Source organism: Alosa sapidissima, chromosome 15, assembly GCF_018492685.1.
Source record: "Alosa sapidissima isolate fAloSap1 chromosome 15, fAloSap1.pri, whole genome shotgun sequence".
Classification (NCBI taxonomy): domain Eukaryota; kingdom Metazoa; phylum Chordata; class Actinopteri; order Clupeiformes; family Clupeidae; genus Alosa; species Alosa sapidissima.
The window spans coordinates 29,133,885-29,143,267 of record NC_055971.1 but is presented as its reverse complement, the minus strand read 5'-3'; the positions used below and the strand labels follow the sequence as shown (position 1 = coordinate 29,143,267).

At 43.5% G+C, this 9,383-nt stretch overlaps 1 protein-coding gene across 1 annotated transcript; it reads left to right on the top strand.

Moving 5' to 3' along the window:
* Positions 1–924: 924 nt before the first annotated feature.
* Positions 925–9,356, top strand: zgc:113149 (uncharacterized protein LOC541363 homolog). Its single transcript, XM_042062817.1, has 5 exons — positions 925–1,129; positions 3,449–3,644; positions 4,224–4,727; positions 5,164–5,217; positions 5,887–9,356. The coding sequence occupies exons 2-5, from the start codon at positions 3,506–3,508 to the stop codon at positions 6,420–6,422; spliced, it is 1,233 nt and encodes a 410-aa protein (XP_041918751.1). The 5' UTR covers positions 925–1,129; positions 3,449–3,505; the 3' UTR covers positions 6,423–9,356.
* Positions 9,357–9,383: the final 27 nt, after the last annotated feature.

The following is a 9,383-nucleotide window of genomic DNA, read 5'->3' as shown; positions in this document are numbered from 1 at the left end:
CCAAATTGGTGTAAGGAGGCTATTAGGCTACTGTTTGTCACCTTTCTCTGAGAAAAAAAAAATGTTTGCACCCACATTTACATAGCTGTCGTAAACATTGCAGTTCCTTGTTCTCATATTATTTTCACTACATTTTCTGTACGTGTAAATACGCTTGGTAGCTATATGATAACTGTAAAAATTGATACTACACGGTAAATTGGAGGAGTGATCCAATAACTTATCTCTGGTACCATCACTCACATGAGTGACTGCATTGGTTTGGTTTTACGTAATTAAATCATGTCTAAATGTGGCCACAGGGTGTTGGTCTACAGTTTCATTGTAAATATGCTTTAAAATGGGTGGACTGTTTTCTCTCCTTAAGAGGCCTATTTTGCTTGTTAGCAAAACATTTTAAAATTGATATTTATATTTCCTTTTCATTTGCGAATGTTTTTGATATGATCTGCAATAAAAGAAATTGTATTTGTGTGCAAGTAATTTTCTGTTGAAATATGTCATTTTTCATCTAAATAAATGAACATCCTTCATTTATTTTGTTTCCTTAAACATAAACAGAAAAAGTAATTGCATAAATACAAAAAAAATACTTATGCATTGTGTATTGAATACAATATGTAGGTTACTGCATTAAACTCACTATATCCATTTTAAATTAAGCACAGATGTCTAACTAAATAAGTCCTGTGTTGACAATAATTGGAAAAAATCTTGAACAAGATTGAAAAGTCAACTGGAGAACCCATACAATCATGTGCAACAGTACTGTAGGCCTTACAATAAGCTACAATAGTAATAACTGTATACAATACAGTAGGCTACATAAATCAAGAGTTGGGCAACACCTACAGTGAGAATAAAAGTGAATGAAAATGGCCTTCAGAAACAGGACTTGTGGGTTTCTGCCATAGAGAAGTTCGTAAAGTGAGCATGCAGTCCCTTGAGCATTGAGGGCACTTTGCCAAAACCCGTATTATAGGGTGATTTCGTAGTTTCTGCGCTGATGGGCGCGTAGTTGAGCCTGCGCAACGCAGGGGTTCTTTGCTCTACGAAGTTTCTCGGGTTGAATCATAGGAATACACTGACGACAGACTGACATTATTCGTGACTACATCGGGATTTACGCGTGAGTACAGTAAACAGAACAACTTGAACCTAAAAGTTGACTGTTTCTTTGTTCTGTGGCGATCTAACTACTGTGAATATATTCGATGTGGTACGCACATTTTGGGGAAATGTTGCTAGCTAGCTAGCGACAAAGACATCACATCATGGCTTTCGGTAGCCAGCTAATGAGTTCGATGTGCCCGTCTAATGTTCTAAAACACTGTGTTTAGCGATGGGCGGTTTGCATTCGACTGCAACCAACTCGAATGAACATCGAATTCGTGGTCAATTTTGCATTTTCTACAGCGATTCGTCGCGTACTTTTTGTCTTCCAGAAGCCCAGCCTTGTGATTTCCGCCTTCGACACAAATCTACGATGGCGTAGGGTCGACTCTGTTCCATCGGCTGCTTGCACGTACATCACAGCTAGCAATAGGGAACACCGACAGGACAACAAAGAACCAGGAAGCATTAGCAATTAGCAGTAATGGTTAATTTAAAGAAGAAGGCACCAATGAATCAAAAACCGTGTTGATCTAATGTTTGCGAATAACCCGTCTGTCTTTTTAAAAAGCATCACCTGCACATGGGAATATACAGTTTACTGAAGAATACCGTTTTGATGGGGAGCAATTACGCAGCTTTTCACGCATCAATCCACAAGATTCACGTTAACATTACGTCGTGACACCGTGGAAGTGAGACTCAAAACAGTTTCTCGTTTTGATTTTGTGAATGACCGAAGGTCATGACAGTAACGCAGACAAAAGTAGATAGGTCCAGGCGTTACATATGTGCTTGATTAATCCTGAAAGCAATGTAATTGCTATAAATGTTTCAAACAGTGCAACTTCCTCGAATATATCAACGTCAGTTACATGTGCAGTTAGATGTGTCGTTAAACGTGTTAGTACACACAGGATATGCAATTCAAATATAATCCCATAATCCCAATATATTGTCCATTCAAGCAATAAGATGGAACGAGACAGATGTGTAAAGTATAAACATACCAGATTGAATAACACATCAAGACTCTACAAACACAGAATTATAAAAATGCATATCATAATAAAAAATAACATGAATATCATAGTAAAAATGTATGCAATGCTGTATGAATTAAGGCACCCCAAGTGTTGCCATTGAACATACAGATTACTGTATGTTACTCGGCCTACAGCAGGGGTCTCCAACATGTTTTCCTCCGAGAGCTACTTTGACAAAATGGACATGTCCGAGAGAATTTTTTCCTCCGAGAGCTACTTTGACAAAATGGACATGGCTGTGAGCTTTTATGTTAGTAGTAGCTTAGCATGCCATGTATCCACATAGCTGATCTCCACCCAAAACTGCTGAATAAGATTTGTATTCTTTTTAAAGGTTCCTTTTAACTCATTTACCTTCTCTCTTTGTAGACTGTGAATTTTATTTCATAGGAATTTTAACATGTTTCCCAAGTGACTGGGTTATCAGATGTATGAACATCTTCCTCAAACCTTTTGCAGAGCTACTTAGAAACAGGTGGGGAGCTACTGGTAGCTCTCAAGCTACCTGTTGGAGACCCCTGATCTACAGCATTTGAATAAGTGTCAGTACAGCACAGATACAATACTTCATCTCTCTCCATTTTGGTTAGGACCCTGAGAATGTCATGATACCGGGGGGCATGCGTTTCCCTTAGCAGTGCCAGGAGAGAGGACAACATTCCCTCTCCTCCGTCTCCAACCATCTCTGGACCACACATCAGCAGTGTCCACCTTTTAATCTGGGCACATCTAGGCACCCTCACTAATGGATTAAAGGACATTTCTTCCCCCTACATAATTTGCTGCCTGCAGCCCCTTGTCCTGCGTGTCATCGTGGGGAATATGTAGTGTCAATGGGTAGAAAAAGACATGAGCTCTGTAGAGCTTTTGAGCTGGTTTGTGAATTGACTTTATTGTAGTTTTGTTTTCTTTTAATTTCCTTATTTTGCTATTTCCCCCCGCTTGACTCAATTCAGATTACGCTGTTTTAAAAACAAAGTTTTTATGCGGCCTCTCCCTGCCATGTCAAACTTTAATAAATTAATCTGAATTTGGTACAGCATATTAAGTGCCGATGCACTAGTTTATTTTTTTCTTATTCTTTGATACGACCCTGGAAATTATCTGCTTGGCGCTACTGACCTGTTAAAACGATAAAGTCCGCACACCAGAAGTAGCTCCCAAGCAAATATTTAATGACGTGACATTTTGGGACAAGCCCTTCCTCAGACGTTAACCAGATACAAAACACACATACTCATATACCTGCTATTGACCTCGGTACATTTTTTTTTTAATTCTCTGCCCAGGTTTTGCCCAGTGCGGCTGTCCACCGTGTGTGCTGAAGGGGACAGGCACCGGACACAATGTCAGGGTACCCCTACGTCCGCACAGGGAGAGGGGGCGCAGGAGGAGTGCGCTTCAAGAGGAGGAAGTCCCGCTTCTCCTTCGAGGAGGTGCAGCTGATGCTCAGTGAAGTCAGGCGGAACCGCCACATCCTCGTAGGTAAGAGTCTTTTCCCGACACACATACGGACCCTCTGAACTGTAAGAGTCTTTCGCCGACACATACGGACCCTTTGAACTGACCTTCAGGGCAAGGTCACTGCAGGAGAGCTGCATGCTCAGAGACACATTCCAAGTATTATCCTGTTGAAATTTAACTTTGTTTGTCCAGTAATTAACCTACAGCTATTGTGACGTACAGTGACTAAAGAGGTTATAAATGGATATTATTTGAGTGTAATCATATTATTACGAAACTAATAACCTTAAAAGAACTCTCTTTGTCTCTCTGTGCATTCATGTGTGTGGCTCAAATTTAGCTTTTCAAATACAAATTCAAAATATTAGATTAATTTCAAGCGACACAAGTTTTACTCCATAGTGGTATTAATGAGATAATCCAACAGGTAACAATTCAGAGCAGTTATGAGTCTTTCTTATGGGAGTTGACGTAATGTCCAAATTACTATCTCTGCCGGTCTTTATTTATCTTTTCCCATTTCTCTGTGTCAATGTTTTTTTCTCCAACTCTCTCTTTCTTCTTTTCTTTTTTCTGTTTTCTCTCTCTCTCCTCCCTCAGGCAAGTTTAACCGCGGCGTGTCGTCAGACGTGAAGAAGCGCACGTGGGCCGCCATCACGGCCAGCATCAACGAGATCAGCGAGTGCCCGCGCGAGATCCTGGAGATCATCAAGAAGTGGTCGGACCTCAAGTGCGACACCAAGCGCAAAGTGGCGGCCATGCGCGCGTCGGGGGCCTCTTCGGCCCGCGTGGCACGCGACCTCTCGCCCATTGAGGCCATGGTGCACCAGATCCTGCAGATGCCCACCCCGGGCTCCGCCGATCCGCATCCCTACGGCGCCCCGTTCGGGGAGGGCGACGACGGTGACGATGATTCCATGGGCCCTGTGATGCCCCTGCGCCAGAGAGCCACCACGTCCGGCAGGACAAGGATGCTGCTGCCCGCTCCCCCGCCCCAGCCACCTCCTCCACTGCCTCCACCCGTCACCATGGTGATGGCTGCGCCGCTCTCTGCCATGCCAACCAAGAACGATCTGGGCCTGCCCACAGACATGATGTACACACGTGAGTGCTGAGGACTGGTGCTAGTCCCTTACGGATATTACTACAGTGTCCATACCACGATTGGGTCCAAGTGGCCACCGGGGGACCTGGGTTGGAGTCCGACCTGGGTCATTTCCTGTTCCTACCCCATCTCTCTCTCCCGCCCCGGGTCATTTCCTATTTCCTTATCCTACCCCATCTCTCTCTCTCTCGCGCCCCGGGTCATTTCCTATTTCCTGATCTCACCCCATCTCTCTCTCCCCTCTGCTACCTGTTGCTCTCTCCACTGTCCTGTCTGATTAAATGCATAAAAACCCAAAATATAAACTATATAAAAATGCAGGATGCCTTTTTTTGTTGTTTGTGTGTGTGTGGTGCATAAACACTGAATATAATTTCTGCATTATGTTAACAATGTTAATTAGCATTAACAATTATCTGTCTTCTCTCTCTGCAGGGAACTCCCCACATCCTTTGACTGACTTCCAGTTTGAGTCTCCAGATATGGAAGGTAAAGCGCAGCAGTAAAAGGCTCTTCTGAATATTCTTGGACTGGAGTGTTTGGACTTGTACAGAACCCTGTGAAAGGAGAAATCCAGCAAGTTTTCACGTAGATCTCCGTTTCTTGAGGTCATAGAGTTCCGTCGGTAGTAAAAAAAAAAAAATGAAAACAATCGGCTTGCTCGAGTTGCTACAGCCAGCAGCTAACGCAGCCAGGCAGCTACAGCGCTACACTCTGGGTATGTCTGTGAGCTCCCATTTCCATGGCCACAGAGTGAAGCGCTGTAGCTGCCTGGTAAAAACGATTGTTTCCAGGGTTTTTTTGTACTGACAGTACTAAGTGACCTCGAGAAACGGAGATCTATGTGATAACTTGCCGGGTTTCTCCTTTAACTACTAACTAATTAGAGTCATGGCTGATGTTATTGTGATGATTGCTTTTGTTATTAATCTGTTAAAATGATTTTGTCTAATACTATTACCATTAGTGTTTTTATGTAGGCTATATGACTATTTTGAACTGGTAATTTATTATGATATTTTTTGTTGTTGTTATTGTTTGTGACTTTGTGGACAAAAGCGTCTGCCAAGAATCATAACCACTGTATACTGTATATTGTTTTAGTTCGGTGTAGCTTTGTAAAAGCATGGACTGTGTGTGTGTGTGTGTGTCTTGCAGATAGCCTGCTGAAGTACGACGACAGCCAGTTAGGGCGTGAGCGAGGTCCGGCCTTCTTGGACACCTCCCTTCCCGGGCCCCCCCCAGTCGACCTGGAGCGCCCCCGGCCCGACTCTGGCCACCGGGGCCTCAACGGCTCCTCGCTGGGCCCCCCCTCCACCCCCTCCGTCTCGGGCTCGTCTCCCCCTGCCGCGCCCGCGGCCTCTACCCCCCAGCTGGCCTCGACCGTGGCGCCGCCTTCCTCCTCCACCGTGCCGCTGCCGCAGCCGAGTAGCGGCCCCCTGCACGAGCAGCTGGCCCACAGCGCGTCGCTGAGCCTCCAGGAGCAGCAGGCGTCCACGGCCCTCATGGGCTCCATCTCGCGCTCGCTGGAGGCCATGTCCGAGTCCGTGCAGCAGCTGGTGGAGACGCAGCAGGCCTTCGTGCGCGACTCCCTGCAGCTGCAGCGCGACGCGCTCCACGTGCTGCGCGACTTCACCGCCGGCGCGCTCACACTAATGCAGGACAAGCTCAACGGACGCCCGCTCCTGCCCTGAGCTTTCCCCATGATGCACCAGGGCACCAAGGGAGGTTCCTGGGACACCCTCTTCACGTTTTTTCCTCGTCAAAAATGGTTGTGGCTGAAAAGATGCAATTGAGTGTCGAGGTTTTTTTTTGCCTTGTGTTATAAATGGTAAAAGAGATTTAAAAGGTACTTAACTGAGAATATTTGTTGTCATGGAAACACTGGGATAGTTCAGAGACATGAGAGTTATTTTACTAGATCTGAATTCTTTTTTTAAATCGCCAAATTCACTCTCAAATTCTGAGATATTTTAAGTGATATTTTATTTTATTTTATTTTATTTTATTTTATTTTATTTTATTTTATTTTATTTGACTAATTCTCCCATAGATACCGTATGTCTTCATCCATCCTGTTATTTCATGTCACTGGTTGTGCTTTAGTTCACAGTCGCAAACCTCACTTAATCATGAAAGCACAGAAATATAATCATGGACATTTGAACAGAAAACCTACGGACAGTATTGATTTTAGACTGTAAACAAACAGACTGGCAGCGTGTGTACAGTGGTGTCTGTACTACAGAAAAGAGCAAATGTCAGCCACCATATTGACTATGCAGTGGAGATTTGTATATTGTGGAAAGTTTATAGGGGATGTTGGTGAGAAGATGAGAGTTGTGGAACAAGATGAAGGCGTATTCATGGGAGATTCAACCCCACGTACACTAGACTGCTGAAGAAAGAATTTCTCCAACTTGATTTTATTAAATCTTCTATGTCATGGACACACATATAACTATATTCTCTCTCCCTTTATGGTGCATATGTTGGCAGCCAGTTGCTCCAAACATAAAAGGTAGAAATGTAGCGATGTGTACATGCACTGTACTGAGATCAGTCTGTGAGCCCTTCAGGAATCCTGCTAGATAACTTTATTTAAATACTGTGGATCACCTGACACATAAGCTTTAGTGGTGTAAACTTGAGACTTGATATAGACTTGGCTGCGGTTGGATAGTCAAGAAAAATATATCCTGTGACCTTGCCTGTCCACTTTTCCCTAACCAAGATGGAAACCATGAGGTCACCGGCAGATGTGAAGGACAATTCATCAAGACCGCCCCAGTGCAAAGAGAATCCGGTCCCACTTCCACTAAGCTAGGTCATTATGTGGCGGATGTTATTGACTTGGGTCTTTAAGTGTTGTTGTTGCAATGAATTGTGGGATGATGTTATCGTTTCCTTTTGTAAAGGATGGTCCAGTGAACCCTACGGCTAAAGGAGATAAGAAAGGCAGCCCATGTCTTTAGCATTTGGAGTATTTGACCAGCGCTTACAATGGCTGCCACTGAGATACCTCAGGGTAATTTCACTCCATTCGGAACCTTTTTTTTTAGCAAAAAAGTCTCTCCAACCGCAGCCAATGTCAGACAGCCAACACAGGTAACCCTTCGTGGCAGACTGCTGAGTGGCTGCTGTTTCCAGTCAGTGTGCTGTTTCCTCATACATCACTTCCGGTTCTCTGCATTGCCTCCCAGGTGATGTGTGGCTGTGTCTGTTTGCAGCCTCATGTACAGTTAATAAGATGACCAATTTAGTCGAATTTAAGTTAAGTGTTGTTTGAATCGGGAGTGCTGTACCTGAAACCTGTTCCTTTCCTTATTTATCGCAACTTATGGAATTCCAAGCATCAGATGATTTATTTGTATGTTTTTATTTTGATCAACTTGAACTAACATCCTTTCCATTTTATTTCTAACAGGACTATTGTCATACTTGTATTAACAGAAAATGCTATTGCAATGACAACTTTGTGACTTCAGTTAAGGGGGGGTGAAAATAAATGCCTTTCCACCAAACAAGCGGCCTGTACTGATGAACCTCTAGATCTTTTCTATTCCCTATTGCTGCTCTACATTCCCTGTGCAGTGTCACTGAAAATATTCATATTTTACTGAATATAGAATCTGTATGTCAAATGTATATGAATATAATTTATTACATTTACTCATCATCAACAAATGCAACTGCCCTGTTTCCTATTAAATAGGAGCTTTGGTTTAGACCTGTGGTCACTGTTTCCTATTAAATAGGAAATTTGGTTTAGACCTGTGGTCACTGGAGGTCTTCAGTGTATACATACACTCCTCCAGATGGCACAGAGCTGGACTTTGTGTATTGTCCTGCAACTGAAAATCAAGGACTTGCCGTTAAGACCTTGTTCAGTTGAGTCAGGCAAAGTAGGTGGCCCAGTGTGTTCTGACAGTGTTAATTCACCCAGGGTCCCTGAAGACTCTTTCCCTCTTTAATGTCCAAACAGCAGAAGCAGCCGTGTTCCTGTGGAATAATCAGATTTACTAACACAGCCTTACTTAGCCTTTTCCAAACGGCACAAAGGGCTGCAGAGCTGTTTTCAGACGCCCTCGGCCCACAGCGGAGAGAGAAAAGTCATATCCACTTGGTACATTCTTAGCTTGTGTTACTTGGGTACATTCAGTTTGTCTGTAAGGAAGGCAACACTAAAACTACTTGCCTTATTTTCATTAAACCTGTGGGGAAGCTGCAGCGTGGCCCAAGGAATAGCCCATTAAATATGGGACCGGACCTTATCACAGGCCAGATCCATGAATTTAGTTCCACCTCTGCCAGCGTTGGGAGGCACTTGCATTTGGCCTTAGCAGAGGTTTGAAGTGCCGTTATAGTTTGGAGTAATTTGAAGTGGTCTAACACAAGTTAAGCGGTCAGGTGCAATAAGAACCATTATTCCCACTGTTGTATGTTTTAATTACTTTGTCAAGTTCATTTGTTTCAGACACTTCTGGTCTCTGGCCTGAGTACTGCATCTCATTTATTTTATCCATTCAGGGGTCATCCATTCAGTCAAAGGGCATGTGTCTATCTGTGTCTGTATGTGTCTATTCTGAAAGCAAATATGAATTTGCAATTAAAACTATTTCCCCGTTGGTTGTTTTTGAAATTCCAATCTCTTC